Genomic DNA, 25,529 nt, shown 5'->3' with positions numbered 1-25,529 from the left:
ACTGTCGGTGAAAATTATTCTTGGAGCTAGGTTTAATTGAGCTGCATTTTAAAGAGGTGCAATTTCACAATTTGTGTATATTTTCTAAGTTCACTATTTTGTCATGTGTTGAGAAAAACACAGATTTTAAAATTACATGGTCTAATATTTACATTTAGCATAACTGCAACATTCTTTTTTCGTTTTTTTTTTAAAGACTCGAAAGGACTTGAAATTCAAAGTTTCAGACTTGTGACTTGACTCGGACTTTTACACCAGTGACTTGAGACTCGACTCTGACTTGCCTGACATTACTTGAGACTTGACTTGAGACTTGAGGATAAAGACTTGAGACTTACTTGAGACTTGCAAAACAATGACTTGGTCCCACCTCTGCTTCATGCTCATTAAAAAAATGTTCAAAAAGCTCTTCCCAGGAGGGTGACACGGTTGCCCCCCTGGTGGTCTTCCTCGGGTCCTCGTACTCTGGGACCTCTGGATGTCTAGGGCCTGGATCTCCTCCATACCTGCTTCATGCTCTGGGGGACGGGGCTATGGCTCCCCACACTCCGTGCTGATCCACACAGGTGTTCACAGACACAAACTACACCTTTGTTGGCTGCTACCTCAAATCACATTGTGCGCTGTCAATCATGCGTACTGCACAGTAACATGTAATATTTAGTATCTACTGTTAGCTACTGTTAGCTACTTTATTGTGATGGTGTTGTATTTATTATGTTGCTCTTTTTTGTTTGTTTTCTCTTCTGTTTTTTCTTATCTCCATACAGGTGATCCAGGTGTTTTGTTTGTTTTTCAATTCTTTCTTTCCCCTTTCTCACCATCTCTTCTCCCCTCTATTTTTCTTTCTCTCCCTCTCTTTCTTTCATTCTTTCTCCCTGTCCTATCCCCCAGTCATGTCTACCCCGTCTGTAACAACCGAAAATCAAGTAAAATAAATACTTAATTATAATAAAGGTCAATCAAATATGACAAGGCCATGATGATCCAATTGGTAAAGTAAATCCGCTTGGCATCTTTCTTGGCCTTCAGACAACAATTCTGATGGCTAAAGATCCAAACGGGACAGGCAAAAAAAAAAAAGAAAGAAGAAGTGGCAGGATGTACTGTGAAGTGTACAGGGCTCTACTCTGCACAGATTCAAAAAAATGCTGCAAAACTGATACTGCAAAAGCAACCTGAGAGTTTCTCAAACTAAAGAAATGAGATATTCTTTAATGGTCAAGTCAACCCAACAGAGCATGCTTTTCAGGCCTGGCAGAGCAGGACAGGACAGGTGATGTCCATGAGTTTTTCAGCTATTGACTACAAAAGGTGTCTATGATACAGTTACTAAATGATTTTGAAGTACTGCATCTGTTTTCTGGACAGGAAACACTCAAACTCTCTATTAAAAGTTGAGTAGTTTTGAATATTTGCAAAACATATTTTAGTCTATCGAACACATTTTAATATTACAGGGAGTGCAGAATTATTAGGCAAGTTGTATTTTTGAGGAATAATTTTATTATTGAACAACAACCATGTTCTCAATGAAACCAAAAAACTCATTAATATCAAAGCTGAATGTTCTTGGAAGTAGTTTTTAGTTTTAGCTATTTTAGGGGGATATCTGTGTGTGCAGGTGACTATTACTGTGCATAATTATTAGGCAACTTAACAAAAAACAAATATATACCCATTTCAATTATTTATTTTTACCAGTGACACCAATATAACATCTCCACATTCACAAATATACATTTCTGACATTCAAAAACAAAACAAAAACAATTCAGCGACCAATATAGCCACCTTTCTTTGCAAGGACACTCAAAAGCCTGCCATCCATGGATTCTGTCAGTGTTTTGATCTGTTCACCATCAACATTGCGTGCAGCAGCAACCACAGCCTCCCAGACACTGTTCAGAGAGGTGTACTGTTTTCCCTCCTTGTAAATCTCACATTTGATGATGGACCGCAGGTTCTCAATGGGGTTCAGATCAGGTGAACAAGGTGGCCATGTCATTAGTTTTTCTTCTTTTATACCCTTTCTTGCCAGCCACACTGTGGAGTACTTGGACGCGTGTGATGGAGCATTGTCCTGCATGAAAATCATGTTTTTCTTGAAGGATGCAGACTTCTTCCTGTACCACTGCTTGAAGAAGGTGTCTTCCAGAAACTGGCAGTAGGACTGGGAGTTGAGCTTGACTCCATCCTCAACCCAAAAAGGCCCCACAAGCTCATCTTTGATGATACCAGCCCAAACCAGTACTCCACCTCCACCTTGCTGGCGTCTGAGTCGGACTGGAGCTCTCTGCCCTTTACCAATCCAGCCACGGGCCCATCCATCTGGCCCATCAAGACTCACTCTCATTTCATCAGTCCATCAGTGGTCGTCTTTCAGCCTTTCTTACCTTGGCCATGTCTCTGAGTATTGCACACCTTGTGCTTTTGGGCACTCCAGTGATGTTGCAGCTCTGAAATATGGCCGAACTGGTGGCAAGTGGCATCTTGGCAGCTGCACGCTTGACTTTTCTCAGTTCATGTGCAGTTATTTTGTGCCTTGGTTTTTCCACACGCTTCTTGCGACCCTGTTGACTATTTTGAATGAAACGCTTGATTGTTCGATGATCACGCTTCAGAAGCTTTGCAATTTTGAGACTGCTGCATCCCTCTGCAAGATATCTCACTATTTTTGACTTTTCTGAGCCTGTCAAGTCCTTCTTTTGACCCATTTTGCCAAAGGAAAGGACGTTGCCTAATAATTATGCACACCTGATATAGGGTGTTGATGTCATTAGACCACACCCCTTCTCATTACAGAGATGCACATCACCTAATATGCTTAATTGGTAGTAGGCTTTTGAGCCTATACAGCTTGGAGTAGGACAACATGCATGAAGAGGATGATGTGGACAAAATACTCATTTGCCTAATAATTCTGCACTCCCTGTAGACAAGAATAACACAAGTAAATAAAAAAAATTGCAGATTTTAAATGATGATTTCATAACCATGTCTTCTTGGGAAGCTGAGTTAAACTAACTACTGCCAGACTCAAGAAGTTATTTAAATAGAACCTGCCTGACAAAGTGACAAAGACTAAAACAAACACATTGTGTGTCCCATGATCTAAAGAAACAGGTGACAAACAAAGTCATTGACATCTATCAGCCTGGAAAGAGTTACAAAGCAATTTCTCAGGCTTTGGGACTCCAGTGATCCATTGTGAGAGTCATTATCTGCAAATAGAGAAATCCTGGAACAGCAGTGAACCTTCTCAGGAGTCAACGCTTCGACTTCAACTCACCCAAGAGGTCTCAAAAGAACCCAGAAAACCATCTAAAGAACTCAGAGTCTCAGTGAAGGTCGGAGTTCAGTGATAAGAATGAGATTGGGCAAAAATGGCATCCATGGGAGAATTCCAAAGGCTCATCTCACATTTTCTAAAAAAATATCTAATGATCCCCAAGAGAGAAAATGTTCTGTGGACCGAGAAATTCAATTCTCTGGAAGGTTTGATTCCTGTAACCTCTGGCATAAAACTAACACACCATGGAGGGTTACGTGGCCATGTCAAAATCCTGACTTAACCCTGCTTGAAATAATGAAAACCGTCTGCGCTTGCATTAACACAATTTTGCGAAGAAAAGTGGAAAAAAGCTCCTCCACAGTGATACGAAAGACTGACAGTTACTACCAGAGATGGGCAGTAACGCGTTACTGTAATCCAGTTACTTTTTTCAACTAAAGAGTAATGTACGGGATTACTATAGCAAAAAAAGTATTTAGATTACTGATTAGATCAACCATGGATAATAAGGAGTGCAGGAGAGAGTACGAGCATGCAGCATTCAAAGCGTTGACGTACTGACATTACTTTGAGTTTTATTCCGTAAAAAGTTTTTCTCGTTTTTCTCGTTTTCTATACACACACACACACACACACTCATAACATTTTACCTCTCAAATATGTTATCCAATATTTGCAGGCTACATTGGCAGAAATAAAACACCCTCAAGATTTTTTCTGGTTATTTGCATCAAATCCACTGCTAAGTGTTAAAAGTCATACCTCGACTCCAACACAAGCAGTGTTAATGTAACGAACAGACATTAACAAGTATTTGCCTTATATTTACACCAACACCTAAGCAGCAGAGGCCTTTCCTCATTAAAATAGGTGTGGGAATGTCATTCTAAATAGTTGCTTTTACTCAGATCTGAATACTCCTCCAACTCAGCAATTCATCTAATGCACTCTTTAACGCATGCAGACCTGAAGGCAGTCAGAAATCTACATTTTTATATTTGTCACTAATTATAATGTGTGATCAGTTTACCCCCAGTTAGCCTTGGAAAAGAAAATCCAGTTCTGATTGAATGCACAAATAACAGTCACATCCAGTGAAAGAGCAGACACAGTGGACAGTTGTGGGACGTTTGGATTTTATTGACGTATCAAACAGCTGTACATCTATTTGCCTTTCTTGGCCTTGATCTTCCTCAGGTAGAACTCCAGCTCCTTGCCCTCCAGGATGTAGCCGTCTGCTCTGCCGCACTGGCCGGGTCTGGAGGCGATGCAAGCTGCATGAAGGAAGATGGAAGCAGAGTCAGTCACATTATCAAGGTCAGTACATCAAGTTTCAGATGTGTGGGTTTGATGTTGCAGAAATATATTTAAGGCAATGAGAGCATCTCCTGTCATTTGACCTTTCAATAAAAATACAAATATTTTATTCCTAGCAAATTTTTAAACAGTCGCTCAAAATTATTTATAATTCTTGTGGAAAGTGAAAACCTTTTTGTTAAATACACCAAAAACACTGCCCTGGTATTTGTATTTTAACACATATGCACAAGATAAACTGCCACACATGATTACACTTTCATACTCCAAAATGAAAACTTTCAAACAGCACTCACCACTTATCCAAGTAAAAATAATTCTGCCACAAATGTTGGACTTACCGAGCAGTTTTCCCTGCTGGAACTGCTCTTCCAGGAGTGAGCTGATCTTGGCGTTCTTCTTGCGCTCATCGTACTTCTTCTGGGTCTTCTTTGACCTCTTCCTGTTCAGGATCTCTTCCTCCTCAGGGCTCTGCATCAGGATGGGAAAGCAAAGCTCTTTAGATGTTGCAAAAAATTACTGCACAAAAACCACATGCTTTGAATGTTCTTTTAATGAGCAACTTCAGTTGACAGGTCTTTCTCAGAGTCTTTACTATCACCACTTCCATTCAGTAGCAGAACTGGACAAGTTATCGTCATGGAAAGACACATATCAAATCTGTTATCTTTGTTAATAAAGATAAAAGGCTTGTACTTTGGTTGTTTATGGACAAATAAAGACGTCTTCCACTGAAGGGAGACGAAAGGCATTAAAAAAAAAACAAAAAAACTTAAGAGTCTTTGGTATGACAAAGCTGCTGCATATGAAAGCGATGTGCCTCCATTAGCATTTAAAAAGCGTTCACAGTAACACAAGAGAATGCGAAACCTAGTTATAACATGCTTTAACTACAAGCATCAACACTGAGCTTATGACATACCAGCTTGGCGCCCTTCTTGCGTCCCAGTGGAGTGGCGTAGTGAGCCTCATACCACTGCCTGAAGGGAAGACTGTCAACAAGGACGATGCAGTTCTTCACCAGGGTCTTGGTTCTGACCAGCTCGTTGTTGGAGGCATTGTAGACCACATCAATGATCCTGGTCTTCCGTGTGCAGCCTGAATACACAAAACCCAGGCACGATCATTAAACTTCCCATTGAATCTGACTACATAGTTTCATAAATCATTTAACTATGAATAGAGAGAAGGTGTCTTTCTCAGGAGTCTTTGCTGTCACCACTTGCATTCAGTAGCAGAACTGGACAAAGTTATCATCATGGAAAGGTGTGTGGAATATCAAAAGGTATTCCAGGAGAAACTTACACTCAGAGCCCCATGAGAAGTTTCCATTGTCCAACCTCAGAGCTCGGTACTTCTTGTTCCCACCGCGGACCCTCACCGTGTGGATGCGGCGAGCTCCAATCTTTAAAAAAAAAAAACAACAAGAACACATTGTATTATAGTTTATAAAATGATTTGTGTGAAACCTCCTTTCCTGAGCAGCAGCATGCATATGCTTTGAAGCGTGTCAGTGTAACTATGACAAGTCCTAACATTGGTAAGCCCAAAGCTTTGAACCAAAACGGCTCAAAAAAAAGACCCACCTAAGGTCAAGTTTTCATCACCCACGCTACCACATTATTCAGTCTAATCAGGTAAGAGGTGCCCCCCGCAAAAAAAGTCACCTTTGTGTTTGCAGCAGGTCGCCCGAGCTCATACTTCCTCTTCTTGTGGTAGGGTTTGCGTTTACCGCCGGTCTTGCGGCGTTTATGCCAGTTGTCCCTTGAGATACCTGCAAAAGTAAAATACGGAAAACTAGGAGTCAGTTTACTGGGCCAACAACAAGATGCTAGCAAGAAGATTATTTTTTTGTGCTTGAGCAATCAGTTCTCCAAGGTAAGGGTTGTCCGCAATTTGATTTGGATTCCGCATAAAAGAGTTTCATCATGTCGCTCAAGCAATCAAATGGTACTTTAAAATGGCAAGATGTAGTTGCTTTTGCAAAAAGTTAAAAATTAACAAAGCCAACTTGTGTTGCATATTAACACAGATTTAAACTATTTTAACAGTAAACAAAAAACTGAGATGAGCCAACTTCCAGACTCAAAACCACGCAGCAATATTTCAGGACTTGCCAATAATAACACAGCTAACAGCATCTTGACAAAGTGACCAACACCAGTTTGGTTACATGCAATACTCAGATACATGCATTCAGAAGCTCTTACAGACCCACTACATCACATTGGTACCTTAAAATCTCAGTCTTCTAGGCTACAAATACACCCTAGACTGTGCTATCATAGCATTCCTAAAGTCAGGACATAAACATATTTCCACAACTATTATATATATTCGTTTGGGTTTTCAGTAGTAATCCAGGGGCCCTACATCACCAACGTGGACCTAAAGCCACCAAAACATGTGGCTAGTGACATCTCCTGTGTTCCACCCTGCATGCAGGCCTGCTAACTGTCCCACTCAATGAGCATTAGTCTTTATTCTCCAAGTGGCTGGTGCTCCACTACTCCATGTTATGGTTTGAATGTGGACCAGATAATTCAGTCCATCTTCCAAAGCACAACAAGGAACATTTAGAGGTGAAGCCCAAGGTGTCCCACTGGAGAACATGAATGCATCATAGAGCATGCAGGAAGGGAGACACGAGACAGGCCGGGTCTACCTGCGACATAGCTTTCAAAATAAGATGCCTCTAAATAGGACAAAATAAAGCTGAATTAAGCTCGACAACAATAACTAGACAAAATACTTCTCTAAAAAAGCATAAGCATTTACATTATTACGTTAAGCGTCTCAGCCAAGCAGCGTGACAAGATCACGATAGGCATGCTAACTAAGCTAACTTCGACCAGCCTAAACAGTTGAATTTGCGAGCAAAGATGTCCAACACTTCTCGTATAAAGCCAAATTAACGCGAAAACACCGCTACTTCACAATAAAACGTCCCAAACCAGCCACAAGAGAAGTCTTTGGGGACGCTTCAGCCTCAACAGCTAACTACATAGCCATTGAGTGCAGCCATCTTGGATACTCGCTTCAGATAACGACTAGAAAATATTTCTTTAAAACAAATTCAACATACTATAGACAGCAAAGAGTCAACTATTTCTATTTAGATGACAACATTTATCGCTATAGCAAACCATTACTGGAATATTCCTTCGTTAAAACATCAGATGGGTAAGGATTCGGTCTCCGGCGCGAGCATGAAAACACGTACCCATTCTCAGGCGCCGGCTAGAAAGAGGAACCGCAAGGGCTCATGGGGAGGTTTGAACACCCTAGGTCTCGCGAGAACTAACTCTTCAGCGAACGAGATTTCCTTTATTGTCTCAGAAAAGTTTCGAGATATCACTACCAGAGACAGAACAACATTACAGAAAGTACAAAATTGCTTTCATATTCTCTAAGGTTTTCATTTTCTTCTTCTTCATCAGACTGTTTCATTTATGTGTGGACACAGCAGATCATCTGCCTCCATCTCACTCCATCCCTTGCATCCTCTTCAGTTACACCAGCTTTCTGCATGCTCTTCTTCTCCTCTGAGGTCTTCCTCCGTCCAGTATATCCAATTCCCTCCTTTGCACATGTCTAAACCATGGTAGCCTTGAAACTCTAACTTTGCCTCCAAATCGCTCAGCCTGACCGTGTCCCTCTGATGTACTCATTTATAATCTTGCCTATTCTGGTCACTCTCAATTAAGGTCTGAGCATCTCCAGTTCTTCAACCTCCAGCTTTCCCTCCTGTCTTCCTGCAGTGCCGCCATCTTCATACACCATAGCAGGCCCTACTATCATCTTGTAAACCTTCCCTTTCACTCTTGCTGTTATCATTTTTCCAGATATCGCTCAAGGTATCACATACAGGTGCATCTCAAAATCTGAAATATTCTGAAAAAGTTTATTTTTTTCATAATTTTATTCAAAAATGTGAACTTTTTTATATCCCAATAACACATCTCAAGCCTTTTTTGTTTTATTTTAGATGACTGTGGCTTATAAATCATGAAAATCAGAAATTCATTATCTAAAATGATTAGAACATATAGTATATATGTTACTATATGTTAGTTAAGTCATATTTTTTCCAGTTGTGGTCTGAAGTTTACACACTCGTCATGGGCATAAATATCATGGTAATTCTGGGACTTTCATGATTTATTTGCTTATGCAACATACATCTTTCATAACTTTAAAAAAACAAACAAACAAGAATTGGATGTACAAATTTGAACTTTATTTTCCTCTAATCCACACAGGGTCCAAAATATGCATGCACCTCCTCATATATTTGGCTAAAATCTGCTTTAGCAAGATACCAGATACTTGTGGTTCTGCCTTAATTCTGGCAGGATATTTGGCCACTCTTCTTGGCAGAATTGGTAGAATTCATTTAAATTGATTTCCCTGGCATGGACCCACAATCCACACATTTTTAATAAGGTTAAGGCTGAGGCTTCGAAAGCGCCAGTCCACACGCATTATGTTAGCCTGCTTCATCCATTTCAAAACCAGTTCTGTTAGAGTGTTTGGGCTCATTGTCCTCTTGAAACACCCAACTGCCTTCAAGTTTAGTTGTTGATCCAAAGTAAAGTATAAGAATTTGAAGGTACTCCCTCCTCATTATTCTATCCACTTTGTGGAATATACCAGTTCCACTGGCGGCAAAACAGCCCCAGAGCATGATGCAACCACCATCTGGTATAATGTTTTTAGGTCATCTTTACTCCTCCAAACAAACCTCTTGTCACTGCAGCCAAATAACTCAGTTGGTCTTGTCTGACCATAAAACTTTTGTCCAGAATGTATTTAGCTTGTCCATCTGGGCAGCGGCACATTTCAGTCACGCTTGAAAGTATCAACTTTGAAGCAAGGCAGTCTTTCTTGGTCAGCAACCTCTCAGTCCATGGTGATATAAAACTCCCTCCACTGTTCCTGCAGTCTCCAGCTCATGTTAGGCTTAAGTATTTCGCTGTTCCTGAACATCCTAACCAATTTGATCTTATCTAAGAGTGACGGTTGAGTTTTTTAACAGACCTTGCCAAAGGGATGGCAGATCCAAACAAAGTATTATTTTTATTTACTTGTCCTTTTATAAATTCCATCTGTGCCTTGTAGCAACTGTCAGACAAATATAACCACAATAACAGAGTTGTTACCATTGCAGACATTAAAGACACTAACAACAAGAAAGTGGTGTAGGAACACAATCACACATCAAATATAAGTAAGGGACATCCATATCACACCACATCATATAATCACCTATATTTGTTGAACAGAGAAAGGTTGAAAAGACCTCTGGGCTCAAGATCTTTTATAGACTGGGCCATTACTGCCATATGAAGTGGCTGGTGAGTGGATAATGACATGTATTTAATTACTGCTGTGACAAAAGGACTTGATGACTGCAGGGAATGGTGCAAATGTTCTGTTTATGTATTTGCATGCACGCGTCTTTCAGCGTGCCTTTGTCTGCTTCTCACTGTGTATCACCATGTTGTTATTTTTGCTTTTGTACTCCAACTCTCCTCCCCGAGTCCCGTCACGCTGCTTAAATAGAGGAGCCACGATTAAACGATGGCTACCTGCTGTTGACCATCCTTCCCTGGCACTGCCCTCTCCCTCTTCAGTGGCTGAGTCACAAACCACACCCCGCAACAACTTCTATTTTGTTTTACAATTTTTAGAGTTAGTAGTGAAAACAGATGTCATTTCAAAATGTATAATAAAAGAATAGACAATGTTAAAGAACGTGTAACACAGGTACTTTAAATAGGTTGTTTTCAGATACAAATATAATAAAATAAAGATTAAGAATGAGTAAATACATATAATGCGTAAATCTGATGTAAAATTTTATTAACAGTAATTAATTGGACCGTGTGTTATACAGATGACTTTATCTGTTTGATCATTTTTAACAGTTTGGGTTTAGAAACACTGTTTACTCATTTTTATTACCAGCAACATTTAAACATGACATGTCATGATAACTTCTTCCTGTTTTGTCTGGGTTAAATGAGTCTTGAAGAAAAATTTGATCTTTTACTGAGTTGAACACATAAAAAGTTAATAAAAACCATACTGAGTCACGTCCATGTTTCCATATAGTTATTTATTATATACAGCTATTGGTTATTTGGCAGTTGTGAGGGTATGGTGAAAAGTTGGCAAGATATCTTGATTCGACTGAGTTGTGGCGTGTGCAGCGGTCAGTGAAACAGTAGGGAGATCACTCTTCCCAGGGACTCATGTCGGTATCAATGGCCACACAGTTGTACGCAGCATAGCGCAGCTTCTCCTCACAAACTTTCGCACTGCAGGACAAAACAAGGAATAGAGGAAACACAAGACAATAATGTAACAGTGCTGTCAACTTCAAAAACTGCTTAATAATCTTTAAGAGATTTAACTTCTGTTAAATCATCAATGCATCATTAATAACAGTGCACATAAAGCACATGGGGTTGTTATACCTCGGATAGTTGGGTAGATAAAGGGTACTAGAACATGTGGAGGACTGTGGAAGTGCATCAGTCGTTTCAGAGCTGAATCAAGAAAACAAACAACAAAAAACAAATTACAATCAAATCTAAATCTAATTGTAGTCAAATAATAATAACTACGTACACTTGAACTCACCCTTGTTTGTCAGGAAAGACGTAGATAGGTGCAGGAAGACGACTTCGACCGGTTACAAACCTCAGAAACCTGCTGCGATCCTCTGAAGACAGAAATCAAGAATATCAGTCTGGGTCAAAATCTGCACTTGAATAATGCAGACACAAATACAATTTAGCATCTTTATATAAACCTAGAACCTAGACCATAAATTCACCATGAAAGAGTGAACCGAGCTCATAGACAAAGCACGATAAGGTTTATTTTTCAATCTTATACAACCCGTCTTCTTCTTAACACCAGAGGATCTGCCCCCTGCTGGTCATTACAAAAAATAGCAATTTAAGGGATTTCTCCATTGGCGTCATTTTTCGGACCCAAAAGCTTTATCTGTCTTTTATATTTGGCCATTGGTGCAGAGTTTATGTTGTGAGAGCCATTTACTAATTTTTAAAATGGGGCAAAAATAAACAGTGAACTCACCATTGGTGAAGTTTGTCAGCGCCTCCCATAAGTACTGCACTCTAACATCACTTTGTTCCAGGTCCTCATAACGTGCTGGTGGGGAGAACAAAAGATTACAATGGTTTGGTTACTTGCAGCATTTTGTGACTTAATACAACTTGCATCTTATTACTTCACCTTAACTTGTACCTTAACAGAAACAACATCTCAGACCTCATTTGTGGTCGAGGATTTGAAAGGAACGTGGATAAAACGAAGATGGGAAAAGTCCCACAAGAGGTCAACCTGTTTTGTATTTTTAAAGCTACGCCAAGTCCACTTGTGAAAAAAGGTACCACATGCATACACGGGTGTACTGAAAATGAAATACAATTCATTCGAAAACATAACAGATACCACTGCTAAAATTAGATTTAGTTTAAACTAAGCTAGAATTTTATTTGAATTTATCCACTTCCAGTTGTGTCTTGGATAAATTACTTGCAAATGGTCCCATTTCACTTTCTTAATTACGACAGAAAAATGTCTGCTTATAGTCAAAGTCAGTTTAAATCCAGGCCGGACACTCACTGAGTCGCTTCAGAGCTTCCACAGTGATCTCTGGGTCTCCACATATTTTCTTTTCCACTTCCTGCCAGGTGAGCAGGTCCAGCACTGCCTGAGGAACCACCTTCAGCAGTCCCGTCTGTATGGCAGCAATCTGTAACACACGTGTACAAACCACTAAAACATCACTGGAGTATTTTACAAAGAGTTGGCTTAAAGAGTAAAAGAAATACGGGTAATTCCAATTTATGTGAAGCCCACCTGCTGTTTGCTCTCCTCCATCCGAGCTTTCTGCACCAGGCGGATAAACTCACTGCGGTCCTCATAACGAACTGACACATTACTGCCACCGGGGATCAGTTCCACCATTGAGCCATCCGTCAGCAGAGTGGTGTAGACCAGCTCCTCCCCAAATCGGAACTCAAATGTCTCCTGGTCCATGTTCTCCATGGCCTCCAGAAGGTTTACCTGAACACATGTTCACAGTGAGGCAACCAGGAAAACAACCCATCCAATCTGTTAATTCCTTCTAGATTTTAATTTTAATGCAAAAAGAAAAAAACAAACCCAAAACGCTACATGAAACAAATGTAATCGATCAACAAACTGTAGGAGCAAATTAATAATTATTATAAAATAGTGACAATAAATTCTTGTACTTTTATGAAACACAGTCAGCAGAGACTTTTCTTCTTTCAAAGCTTTGACATTTAAATGACACCACCATGTAAATGTAATGATTTGAATATCCTCACCAGTACAGAGTCTACTGCAGCAAAGTCTTTACTCCAGCTGACAGCTTCCCCAATCAGCTGCTTCCACACAAGCCCCGGAAGAGCCAAAACCTGCAGGAGTGAACACACAGCAAGTCTGAAAAGTCAAATATCTACAACTAATAAATATTTACAATGGTAATTATCTATGTTACAATAATTTAATAAAACCATTACATTTTTGTTAAAACCCAATAAATATTCTTACACTATTTCTAAAATTGCAAACAACCTACAAAAGACTCACCAAGAAATCTTTCCCTCTGAGAGCAGCACCCATCAGCTGACCGATCCACTCGTATTTGTGGAACTCTTTACAGGAAGGGGTGGGAACGTAATAATCTCTAGCCTCAAAGTCACCCTGACAGATGAGCAAAAGACACTTTTAGAACAACAGTGATATCCATTCTGATGATAGGCGGCAATGGGATAGTGACTACCTGATTGGATGTCCGGCTGAAGAACGGGAGAGGCATGGGACACTCGGACGAGCTGGGGCAAAGCTCCTCCGACATGTCTGCGAGGCTATCTCGAAATCCACCTCCTTGGTCGATAATTCCCTCTGCAATGAACTTGCATTCCCACCACTGGTCATAACGAGCGGGCCACCTGAAGGATCAAAAAGGCACACTGGAGATTCAGATTTTAATCCTCGAGTTATAAAAGTCCTAAATATTGGACACAAGAGGCTGATAAAATGCACACCTGTAATCTAAAGTTTTCTCAAACTTGTCTGACGGCTTGAGACCCTCATACACCTGCAAGAGGAAAAATAAAGCATCTGAATTATTGCACATCTTCTCTACACATTGAATTTTAGGCTTCCTTCTGGTCCCTACCTGGTTGAAGACGGCGTTCTTGCAGGTTGGGTCCAGAGATGAGTTGTCCCTGTGCTCCATGGCCAGACGTCGGTTAATGTAGAGTCGAGGCATGAAGTTTGGCTTACTGGTCTCCGAGTCTTTCAGGCACTGAGTGATGAGGGCTGAGCGGCGCTTGGACAGCAGCAAGAACTGCTTTATGCTCTAATGGGCACCAAAAGACACATGTTATAAAGAAACACATAAAAAATGCTTGCTGTTGTGCACAGATCATAAATGACATGTTAAAAGCTTTAGGACGGCTCACTTTGATCTGGTTGAAGGTACCCAGGCTGTAATCCCAGGCTGGCACTAGGTGCGGGAGCGCGCTGTCCAAAAGATTGATAAACCTGCAGACAGAAAGAGACACAAACTGGAAACACCTTCTGTTTACAGATAACATGGACAATCAGAACACTTTATCTTGAGGGTAAAGACCTGAGAAGTTGAAGAAGGATATTTTTTCCAAGCCCGAAGACAAATATTTAGTTCTGTAAAAAGTACATGGGGCACAATGTTCGCTGACCTACCTCTGGATAACTAACGCTCTGCGGTACAGGATATCTGGTGGGGTGCCCTGCAGACGTGGGTAGCGGACGAGGTTAGAGGACTGGAAAACATCAGCGTTCAGACCCAGATCCCTCTCACAGGACGACTTAATCTTCAAGCCTCGGATCCGCACATCTATTCCATCCTCTGTAAAAGCCAAAATGAGGAAAAAAGCGTTGCTTTATGTTCAGTGCAAAAGCTCCTGCAAAAGCATTCAAACAGAAATCAGCTAGTTTGACACAAAAACATAAAAATTCTGACCTCTACATTCCTCGATCCGAATTTCTATAACTGGTAAATGGGAAGTCATATCCTCAAGCACACACACTTCTCCTATCAGATTACTAGAAACATAAAAGTAAAAGTACATAAATGTAGAATATAAACTGTAATCAGTATGCATTCATTTTTGAACTTTTTTTTTTGTTAAATTGCAAACTGTAGCAATAATCTCGTTTGACAAAACTTACTCATCTATGGTGACGTCACTTAGCTTCTTTAGGTTGTCTCCTTCTCCTCCAAACACTGTGACTCTTTTGGGCATGTAGTTATCATCCGTTGAGTCCACAGTCAGTATCAGCTTACTAGTAAACAAAACAGGCAATAAATAAAATATTGAGACCTCAGCAGCTTATCAGTGAAACAAAAAGAGACATAAAGTGCTTCACATTTTTAAATGTCTAATATAGCAACTCTACGTGATGATTACACCATCATAGGGATAGTGCAAAATTTGGGTATAATACCCAGATCAGTTGTTGTCAAACTTCTTACTTTAGAACCCAAAAACATTATATTCATACCATTATATATACTAATATTAATATATACATTACACCACAAGGCAAAAAACTGCATGTGGCACAGTTTACATTACAGTTTATCTTAATGATCTTGTTGTCATAGTCACTGCACTGTCCAAGCCTTTGACTTTATTTTTACTATTCTTTACTATTACTCAATTTTTGTGTTTCCTTACTTGACCACAGTGCCTTTCTTCATGTGCAGGCGGATCCAGTGTTGGCCCTGCATGCCGTCGCTCTCCCAGTAAGTTTCAACATCGCCATCTGTCAGGCAACTCGCCCCCCCGCTGGGATCTTCCTGTAAGCAAATATCAAGGTTTGATGAATGGACTGAATTCATAAACAAACCCATTTTAAATTCATAAATACATACATATTTGTCATACCCACAAATAATTACATGCATGTTATACTAGACTGTCTATCATGATGGTCACTGGGTCAAATTAAAGTCATAAAAACTTCTCAGATCAATCTAGTTTCCTTTCACTGCATTTTTGATGTCATCAGGAAAGAGGTCCAATGTAACTCCACCGAGAACGCCAATCCATGTTTTGCCAACGTTAAAAAGAAAAGAAAACAAACCTTACGGACTAGTTACTAGTATTCTATTTACCTTAACATGACATCACAAACTACAATCCTCATTTTCTTTTTTTTATACTTAGAAAGATTTAGACTGTTTGAAATGAGATTTAAAGTCAGTCGATGCGAGTTTCATTTGTGACGAGGGCTTAATTTTGCTCACCGAGCATGAAGACACATCGATGCTGGTCACACACTGCTTCACACTCCCCAAGTTCTCGTCCTCTTTTCCTATGTGATCGTAGAAGTAATGCACGAGGTCCTCATCACATTCATATGTCCAAGTAGGAGGAACATACCTGAAACAGTTCAACTGAGCATTAATTGCATTCATTTTAAAATCTGCTGCACCAGAAAACTCAACTTTCCATTTTAACTTTGCACAGACGGACTCACCTCAGCTTCTGGATGGCAGCCTCATCACACTCTGCGATTTTGGGTTTCTCGCCAATGTAAAGTGCATTCTCCACATCCACCACTTGTTCCCACCTGTTGCAGGGCTTGTGGTCGTAGCCAAAGAGCTGCTGCTGCCTAGTGACAGTCTCTGGTGACTCCACGGGTACCAGCCTGTCGCCTCCCTCGGTGTGTTTACACACGAGGATCCAGCCTTCCTCCAAATCTTGGCCCGGACGGTGCTCCTCCAGCTGCTCCTGGGGACAGCCACGGATCAACTGGTCAACATTTGCTTTCTTACCAAATTTACAATAATTGAGAACACACAAATCAACCTATAATACCTTTTTCGAGTTCCATATTTTAAATTTTGTGTCACAGCTCATAAAAAATTCTTATTTATCTTGTATACAAAGTTCATCCACTTTCTGAAAAATCCATATTTCACTCCACCCTTGTTACCTTTAAGCCAACTGTTTTCCTGAATGGCTTGCCCTTTTGCAACCAGAGGGTTTAAACAGCAGGTATGAGGAGCTGCATGTCTGAGATGACATTAGGGATATCAGCTTTCTATGACCTCATACAGAGCCAAGAGCTGAAAAACTGTCTGAAATAGTTTTATTTGATGCCAAACACAGGAATATAATTCCTTATTTGTATGTAACAAAACCCATTATTTCTAACTTTAACCACAATAGACATGTGCACCATTATTGTGCAATATACACTGCAATAATTATAATCAAGATTAATCTATTTTTGCTGTAATAAAATGTGGCAAAAATATATAAACCTCTCTCTTTCTAACTCAGTTGCTCGAGCTTATATTCATGATTCATCATTTTACAGAGCTCTTATTGATAGTGACAAGATCACCTGTTTTTCTGAGATTACCAGTTAAACCTAATGCATATCTTTGGATGAAAATCACTGCAGACATGAGAAGATCCTAATATGATATCACAAACTGAAATCTTCAGTCTTGCCTTTCATTCAGAAAAAACATTTGATATAAGAACTGGAATCAGTTAATGTGAGTTTCATTTGTAAAGAGGGTCAAATTTCACTACTATGTACCTAATATGTTACTTTGCAGCTCAATACTTTTATTCTTTGACCCTTTTAGAGCTGTGTTATACTGAGCCTTAGCAAAGCCACTCAGTTCATCCACTGTCTGAAACTGTCTGAGTGCTTTTAGGCTCACTGGATTATTGGACCTCATTATTTAATGTGAGCATCCACCACTGTAACAGTATGTAAAGTGTATGTAAACAAAGGGTTATTGTTGTTTCAAGCAGCACAAAGACTTTTACTGATGTCACTGCATCCAAGGGGAAGTAACAGCGTCTTACCTTATTCATTTTGACCCAAAGGCCCTGGCTATTACAGTACTCCTCCCCTGTTGTCCGGATGCATGTCCCTTTCTTTGGTTCAATGTTGTACTTGCATGCTTTCTTACTGTGGGCAGTCTGATGGGGGCTTTCGAAGACAGAGACTATGGTTTTTCCCACGGTGGAGCCTCCCGCAGAGGCACCGGAGGAGGAAGCGGATGAGCTGGAAGATGAATCCTTGCAGATTTTGTAGCACACTTCTTTGGGGACATAACACAGACACTCGGGCACCGGTTCGCTCCTCCTGAAAGTTTCGATGCACCTGTTCAGGAAGCGGATCCTGCCGAGCAGCAGGTGAGGGTTGTCGCCCATCGTGAAGGTGGCAGTCAGTAGCTCAGCAGTAGCAGGAGCTCATCGGCTGACATTACACCGCTTTTGTTTTCCTGCGTGGCTGCGCAGGGATGCTCCTGTCAAACCAAACAAAACCCAACTTTCTTTAGAAACTTTGGCTTCGTTTAAAATATCGATTAATTAAACTGGCTCCTAGCTCTCCTAATAAAATCTGAACACTGTTTGAAATGCTAGGAATTCGCTAATCAGCAGGCAAAGTTCCCTGACACAAATATCACCTCCTCCCATTAGGTAAAAGTGAGAGCGCTAACATTAGCATGCTACCAGGGTGTTCAGTAAACGAGTCCATCCCTCACCGCAGCTGTCATCAACAACCCTGGCGGCCAGCTAGGCTCATATTTAACAAAACTTCACGGGACATGAACATTTCACGGAGTAAGAAGTGTGGTCAATTCTTAAAAACAGTAGATACCAACGTACCTGCTGACAAGTGTCCCGCACCCTGTTACAGATTCTATGGTTTTCTGACAACACGGAAGAGCAAAGACTCTTCTGATCCTTCCGGCCTTCCGTCGCTGTTTCCTTTACAAAATAAAAGCTTCTCAGTCGAGTATTTAATTTTCTTAACTTTTGAAGGCTGAACTCCGAAAATAATTGCCAGAAAGTTCACATTTTTCGAACCCTGACTGTTTATCCAACCTTCCAACACAACTTTAAAAAAAAGAAATTAAAAATAAATCTGCATGGATGAGTTTTAATTGGTATTTGCTACAGCCGGGATTTTTGCGAATTAATTATTGATTAATATGTTTTCATAAAAACTCATAAAAACTCGTGTCAGATACGATTAAATACATTAGTGTGATCTAAGTGTAAAGAATAAACTGCAACTTTAATATCATTATTGTTAGTGTTGTTGTTGTTAAGGGAAATCACGTGGATTTATGTAAATACAGTTATAGCAAGGGAGGATTACTTACTGAACAAAGGCTTCAGACCTCCAAGGCTTTCACAATCAAAGGTTTACTATGGATTGAGTTAAATACACCTTTTTAATAGCATTAATCACATCTTACAGAGCCTGTGTGGAAGACAAACCTATTTCAGTATATTCAACAATCATAAACATTCATAATTTTCATTATACCGATAAAGTTTTCATTTATGAAAGACTTACAGTCATCAGGGTTTTACAGTGTTTTCAGTCACAGTGTTTTCTGCTTTGAAACACTTTAGCTCCCTCCAAAGAGTTTTTAGCCACTTAAAGTAAATTGCACAATAATGATAATAATAACATATTTTTCATCTGGAATTTTATTTACTCAAGAATATCAGACATTTTTTTCTCATAATACATAGATTTCTGACAGATAGGATAAAATGGGTCTCTGACACAGTACTAAGCAAACAGGAGATCTAATAGTTAATAATTAAATAAATAATTAGTTTTGTGCTTAATTTCCAAAAATGTCTACAAATAAAATCTGAAAAGGATGAAATCTTATTGTAGTTCACAGTTTAAAACAAGCGAGACCTTTCAATGTCACATTTCCACCTCCCCAAAAAATGTTTTCAAACATTTTTTTGTCATGTTTACAATAAACGTTTTCAAAAACATGACAGCAAGTATCAATTAGTTGTGTTCAATTAAAACTTTAATTAATCCCCTTTCTTGTTCTTTGTGAGTGATCACATCTATTTCCCTTTCATCATCCCCGTCTGCCTCGTTTGGGTTTGACGAGACTTCCTTCAGAGAAGAGAGGCTCCCACTGCGCAGGATGCCTTTACCCCACTGCAGAAGGCTGTTGAGCCCATCACTCACAGAGCCCTGAAGGTGCAAATGCTGTTTGTTCATAGGAGTGCCTCCAGGCTGGTGAATCTCTAGATCTTCAGCACTCATCCTGAAAACATGGAAGATACTTTAAACCCAAAGATGGCAGTGGTTGTGATTTATTTAGGAATGTAAAATCAAGCTATTACAACAAACTGTCCAGAATGGAAGTGTTAAATAAATTTTAAGTATAAAAATATACTTACATTTTCAAAATTGTAACTGAAAATTATGATATATTCCCATTATCATTATGTAATATTATCATTATTATTATATTATATTATCATTATCATATGGATTAAAATTTTTATAAAAAATGAAAAAGATTTTTGACAAGCTACAAAAAAAAAAAGAAAAATCAAGATAATCATAGAAGGATTGATATATAATTCCAGTTCTACTTATAAATAGAGTTCACAAATATTTACATTTTGAATAAAATACACACACACATATATAACATAACATAACAAGATGAAAGAGGTGGCTTGGGTGAGGGAAGTCTGGGCTTCTCTGCTCAGGCCGCTGCCCCCGCTACCCGAACCCCATAAGGTTCGGGTAGGGTGGATGGATGGATGAATGGATGGATATACTCATATATCTTAAATTCCATCCCTCTCACTTTACCTCATGTCATAAGTGGAGCCTTTGAATGCTGGTCTGAGGCTCTCCGCTGCTGTCGACAGAGTGTAAGGGATGGAGAAGTGTCTCTGCATCCAGTGTTTGTCCTTCACCATTGGAGCCAGATTCTGGTACATGTCGTCCACAGCCAGCATTGACACCTGCGGGAGAAAGAAAGAGATTTAACATCTCATTCTAGGTTTCTAGTAGTCATAATTAGGGGGAATGTCTGAAGGGGAAAACCTGAAAGTTTCTGTCAATCAACTGGTTCGTTTCAAAGTCATCATCATCTTCGCCAAATGGATTGATGATCAGCTCTCCCACCTACAAAACAGAAACAGAAACTGGACAAGCAAACAGTGGGAAAAAAAACTGCATGCGTCAGTGCTTCAGCATGCCTTTCTCCATGCAGCTGTGATATTCAGTAAACATCTCAGTCTACTGTTCCCAACTGATGGGTCAGGGGCCTCCAATTGGTCACCAGATAACTTAGAGGGTTTATGAGTTGAACAAAGAAAGTTCGCATACATAAGCTTGGCGTAGTTGTATTAGTTATTCAAGTAAAACCAAAAGACAATCTTGATAGGAAATCTCTTTTTAGAACAGCAGCAACAAAGACCTCAGCATCACATCATTGTTATTTTTTTTACTTTTCAACTGCTGTGAACAACCAATTTATGCTCATAAGGTGTATTTTATGAGCTTATTGGATGTCTTTTTTTTAAAAGTAAAATCATACAAAACCACAATGTTAAAACTGTCACAAAAAATAAAAAGTACATATTTCCCTCTGAAATATGATAAGACTATATTATAGAGCCTGGAATGGAAGTGTGCACTTATACATGATGGTGCTGTGTTACCTTGAGCCAGCCAGTGTAAAAGAAGAACTGCAGCAGGGTAAAAACAGGGACGTACAAGTCCAGTCTGTGGTCCTTGTAACCTTTCTCGGGATTCAGGAATTGTCGGCCAATCACACAGAAGCCAAAAAATGAGTAAACTGCAATAGTTACTACCTACACAGAAAAAAAAAAACAATGAGATAGAAAATTAGGGGTTGCTAAGTACAGTTGTGTCTCAGAAGGTAGAATCATCTGGTGATTTATATGAAATTGATGAAATCTGACAAGCACATATGTTGTTGAAAAGAAACAGCAGAAAGGTTTTGTCATGTAAAAAAACACATTTTATGTAATGATCTAGGCAAAAAACCTGAACTGGTCATGAGTTAAAGAAGCATATCCATGTGCACCACTAATATGATTCAGGACAACAGCAACATTACATGCTGATGGTTGGTTTAATCTATAAAAAAATCTAAAAAGAATCCAAGTTTTATTTGATAATTCCTTAATATGTTCTAGATATAAAAATCTTTGAATGTATTTAGTTATGAATCAAGTCTATAGTGATGTACAGCACTTAAATGAATGGCTCATATTTCATTGGCTGATCGTACCTGAGTGTAGACCAGAGGGATGCTTATCCAGTCGTAGTGGAACAGCAGACTGCACTTTGCTCTGTAGTTATTGAGTTCCTGCAGATGTAGTACAGCAGTGGAGTTTACGCACACTTTAGAGCCATAGATTATTTGTAAGTCATAGAAAATGTGTAGGTCTGCTCTTGTTGCATTCTTTAGTAAACTCCTCACATCCATCAGCAGCCTCAGAGCTATGTCGTCCCTCACTCGGCCCTCCTCTCTCGCTCTGGACGCCAGGTTTGAAAACCACGTCAGAGGCATCCAGTACTTGTTGAAGTCAGAGTGCAGTGACTCAAACTTTTTCAGCTCCTCCAAGGTCATAAATCCTGCCCACGTATTAGACACACTTAGTTAACATGATATATGAAACCATTAAATTACTGACAGCAATTAAAGTGACTGCAATAAACTGAACTGCATAACACTGAAATGTTAGTATTAGGATTTTATTCACTTTAAAATACAATGAAGTAAATGTGTTTGAGTTTTGGTCTGTTAGTTAAACTAAACAAGACTGAGAATCATGATGGCTGTTCTTTTTTTTTCCCATTTTTTCCCCCGTTGTAACTGACAAAATACTTGTATCCCAAAAGCCCCACTGCCCAACTCAATCTTAATCACACATTTTTACTAAATGGACAAACTCCTTATCCCTGTGAGGTGTACAGTGGTATATTGTGACCTATAAAAACAATTCTCTTGGCTGAACTCTTCCCTGTTTTAGTGCTAAAAATATATATTTCTGTGTGTTTATAAGTATTTGATGTGTAGAAAAAACTTATTTCAGCATTATTTTGTAACTTATAACTAAGATTTGGTGAAGTAAAAAGATGCCTGTGAGAAGTACAAAAGGAAGAAGTCTTGAGTAATGAGCCGTTTATTTTTTCCTCAGTATTGTCTATATTGGAAGCACTCTGTCTTTCTTACTGGTACATTCAGCAATTATTATATGTCTGAATATGGTGCAAAAGGTACATTTGAGATTTTTAAAATTAACTCGACTTTTGATTAAGAACTGTTGCTCTCACCAGCCTCCACAATGTGGTCCAAAGTTGGGAACCGCTTGTGAACTCTTGTGCTAATGGAGCGGAGAATAAGGACTGAAGATAAATTGGCATATCTCATGAGGGTTCGTCTCAGCAGACGGCCCTTCTCATCAGTCCCGTGGACGTTCCCAGACACCACCATCATCAGGTTGTCAGGCAGTGGGAAGCTGGTGTACTGACCCCACCACCTATTAAAGGCCAAGGTCACATAGAAACCTAGAATAAAACAAAAAAAAGAGAGAAAGTTCATGCATATGATTTTTTTTTTAGTTCTTTAACTGCTGTATGATTCATTCTTACCAAGCACAAACAAAACAGGGATGTAGTTGGTGTTGGTGAACTGATCACAGTAAAGGGCGATACGCTCAAACAGATCCTGCTGCCTCCGTGTGAGGAGAAACCTGTGGAGCAAATTAAAATTGTCACTGCGAGACAAACAAGCAAAGCTAGGTAAGAGTAAGAGCGGTATGAAAATGTGAATTTACCTGTAAAACAAACTGAAAAACAAATAAACACTACAAAACACCAGTAACTCCTTGTAGAGCAGCCTGTAGATGCTTCCCTTCCACCTGAACAGGAGCCTGGAAAAGCCAGCAAACCTGGCATTGGCCACCTCAAGACTGTAGGAAACTGTCATGTTTAAGCACCAAATCCCTGAAAAGCATTAAAAGGCATTTAAATGTATGTTTAATAATTACATATACATAAAAGACTTTTTAAGACCTGTCCTACCTCCACCTGTGCTGAATCCTGTTGTCCTGAGAAAAAAGTTTCTTCCTCTGGGCCTGAATTTAAAGCTCTCTGTGGCGCTGTCATAAATTAACACCTTAGTTTTATTACTTGGGAACCTGCAGCCTAAGTGAAACACACCTACGGTTACAGACTGCATGAAAACATCTCTTTTTAAGCTCACATAACTGGTTTGAGTGATCAGCAATCAAGTTATTATTCAGTAAAACCTTCCAGTAAAAGTTATAATCTATAAGGTTCTCAGTCAACACAAAAGTGTTAATAATTATTGTGTTAATTCCTCCTGTTAGTGCTGAGCTGACTTAAATATTTTTAAAAAGTTAAATTATTCTTACAGCTGTCATTTATTCTAAAAAAAAAAGATAAATAATAATTAATGATACACAAAAGCAAAAAACAAAACAAAAGACAAAAAAAATCTAGTGTTGTATCACATTAAGCAAACAGAAACACTAAATTATTACATGTCAGAGGCAGTTGGGCTTAAAAAATATATTTTATTTATATACAAATTATACATATACCTGTATAGAGCAGCAAGGTGTCATGGTGTTTAGCACTGTTAGCTCACAACAAGAAAGTCTGAATCCAGCATCTGTCCGAGGCCTTTCTATGTGGAGTTTGCAAGTCCAAAAACGTGAAGTTAGTGGGTTAGGTTAACTGGTGACTCTAAATGGCCCATAGGTGTGACTTTGAGTGTGAATGGTTGTCTGTCTCTCTGTGTTAGCCCTGTGACAGACGGATGACCTGTCCAGGGTGTACCCCGCCTCTCACCCCGTGCCAGCTCCAGTCCCCCCCTGACCCTGAAGTGGAGACGTGAAAGAGGATAGATGGATGGATAAGCTATATAAATTTAGATTTTTAATGAAACTTGTACGCAAACAATTGGACTGCAGCTTCTTCTAAACTATGTATGATTTATCACACTCAGGAATGCATTTTTTATAAGAGCAGACTTTATAATAATCGTGTATAATGTTACATAATGACGTCATTACAGCTCATATTGGATTGTAATCTCTGCAGGGGAATAGCTCTTTATATGACTTCTAAATATTTAGAATTGAGGATTTATTTTATGATCAAGACTGCCATCTGTTTTATAAATGTATCCATTTTATGTGCGTATTTGAGAGGATTATATCAGCTGTGTCAGTTTTACTGTTTGATGATGTATTTATTACTGTTATTGACTTGCTTCGTCTAGTTATCCGTAAGGCTGAATTACGTTTTAAAAAACTTGCATGTTAAATTTTAACATGCAAAAATTTAACATGCAAATGTTGTTGCACAATTGCACAAATCTGCTGTTGTTTTTTAATCATTTGTTCTCACATAATAAAAAATGTGGCGTTTTAAGCTATATGTAATACTATTCTGACTGCTGTATGTGCCTTTTCTTTTCAAATAAGGTTTACTTACATATGTAAAGTAGAAAGCAATATTTAAGTGAAAATGCACTGCACACTTTTTCTGTCGACATGCCTTTTTCTGATGTAACACAAATAAGTACTTTGGACCTGCTATCTCAGCATCCTGCCACAGAAAATCAAACAGAGCGCACACAGATTGATTGCTCAGCAGAGGCCGCTAGGTGCGTAGACTGTGTTATTTACTGGTGACTGTGATAGCAACAGTCTAAACATCAGAGCTGTCAGAGGTGTCCATCCCTCCAGTCTCCGTCCTTTGTAACTGGTTGCTGTGCTTAGCTCACTTGTTTGTTTTTCACATAGTTACAGCTCCTCACTGTAAATCAGACTCTTCTTTTCCAGCCCTGCTTTGGACACTGGTTCTGTTTGCTCACCTCTGAGTGGACATTTATGAGGCCATGTATCCTCTACTGGAGCCTGGATCAGCAATCACTGTGGACTTCCCCATTCCCAGCCTGAATCCGAGTCTCACAGTG

The 25,529-nt window shown here is 39.4% G+C and overlaps 3 protein-coding genes and 3 non-coding genes across 7 annotated transcripts; all 6 read right to left on the bottom strand.

Annotated features, from left to right (window-relative positions):
* Nucleotides 1-4,414: 4,414 nt before the first annotated feature.
* Nucleotides 4,415-7,903, bottom strand: rps8a (ribosomal protein S8a). The gene is made up of 6 exons (XM_086272493.1): nucleotides 7,836-7,903; nucleotides 6,280-6,386; nucleotides 5,918-6,017; nucleotides 5,535-5,710; nucleotides 4,954-5,083; nucleotides 4,415-4,569 (listed from the first exon to the last, which is right to left on the bottom strand). The coding sequence occupies exons 1-6, from the start codon at nucleotides 7,837-7,839 to the stop codon at nucleotides 4,460-4,462; spliced, it is 627 nt and encodes a 208-aa protein (XP_086128619.1). The 5' UTR covers nucleotides 7,840-7,903; the 3' UTR covers nucleotides 4,415-4,459.
* On the bottom strand, nucleotides 5,191-5,258 carry LOC147308056 (small nucleolar RNA SNORD38). Its single transcript, XR_015126262.1, has one exon. It is a non-coding gene; the product is annotated as a small nucleolar RNA SNORD38 (small nucleolar RNA).
* LOC147308055 (small nucleolar RNA SNORD38) lies at nucleotides 5,808-5,877 on the bottom strand. Its single transcript, XR_015126261.1, has one exon. It is a non-coding gene; the product is annotated as a small nucleolar RNA SNORD38 (small nucleolar RNA).
* On the bottom strand, nucleotides 6,117-6,226 carry LOC147308054 (small nucleolar RNA SNORD46). Its single transcript, XR_015126263.1, has one exon. It is a non-coding gene; the product is annotated as a small nucleolar RNA SNORD46 (small nucleolar RNA).
* Nucleotides 7,904-10,460: 2,557 nt separating the features above from the next.
* Nucleotides 10,461-18,464, bottom strand: hectd3 (HECT domain containing 3). The gene is made up of 20 exons (XM_086272826.1): nucleotides 18,373-18,464; nucleotides 17,563-18,008; nucleotides 16,214-16,467; nucleotides 15,981-16,116; nucleotides 15,409-15,530; nucleotides 14,900-15,013; nucleotides 14,691-14,773; nucleotides 14,411-14,576; nucleotides 14,149-14,230; nucleotides 13,863-14,045; nucleotides 13,729-13,781; nucleotides 13,464-13,632; nucleotides 13,271-13,384; nucleotides 13,006-13,095; nucleotides 12,512-12,718; nucleotides 12,275-12,404; nucleotides 11,723-11,797; nucleotides 11,261-11,342; nucleotides 11,095-11,166; nucleotides 10,461-10,935 (listed from the first exon to the last, which is right to left on the bottom strand). Exons 2-20 carry the CDS (start codon nucleotides 17,911-17,913, stop codon nucleotides 10,851-10,853), a joined length of 2,568 nt encoding a protein of 855 aa, XP_086128952.1. The 5' UTR covers nucleotides 17,914-18,008; nucleotides 18,373-18,464; the 3' UTR covers nucleotides 10,461-10,850.
* A 500-nt stretch (nucleotides 18,465-18,964) lies between these two features.
* best4 (bestrophin 4) lies at nucleotides 18,965-24,064 on the bottom strand. Of its 2 annotated transcripts, XM_086271583.1 has the most exons (10): nucleotides 23,606-24,064; nucleotides 23,359-23,527; nucleotides 23,174-23,274; nucleotides 22,856-23,089; nucleotides 21,999-22,153; nucleotides 21,807-21,884; nucleotides 21,211-21,363; nucleotides 20,591-20,671; nucleotides 20,354-20,508; nucleotides 18,965-19,793 (listed from the first exon to the last, which is right to left on the bottom strand). In XM_086271583.1, the coding sequence occupies exons 1-10, from the start codon at nucleotides 23,760-23,762 to the stop codon at nucleotides 19,526-19,528; spliced, it is 1,551 nt and encodes a 516-aa protein (XP_086127709.1). In that variant the 5' UTR covers nucleotides 23,763-24,064; the 3' UTR covers nucleotides 18,965-19,525. The 2 variants fall into 2 exon arrangements, with proteins under 2 accessions (XP_086127709.1, XP_086127708.1); XM_086271582.1 differs by having other exon boundaries at nucleotides 21,807-22,153.
* Between the last annotated feature and the right edge of the window lie 1,465 nt (nucleotides 24,065-25,529).

Source organism: Aulonocara sp. 'chitande type north' Nkhata Bay, linkage group LG18 (genome assembly GCF_057382095.1).
Source record: "Aulonocara sp. 'chitande type north' Nkhata Bay isolate Kocher_YH1m ecotype deep benthic linkage group LG18, A_spYH_male_GT1.1, whole genome shotgun sequence".
In the NCBI taxonomy this organism is placed as follows: domain Eukaryota; kingdom Metazoa; phylum Chordata; class Actinopteri; order Cichliformes; family Cichlidae; genus Aulonocara; species Aulonocara sp. 'chitande type north' Nkhata Bay.
Note: the sequence above shows the minus strand (reverse complement) of the source record. Positions and strands in the feature narration are given on the sequence as shown.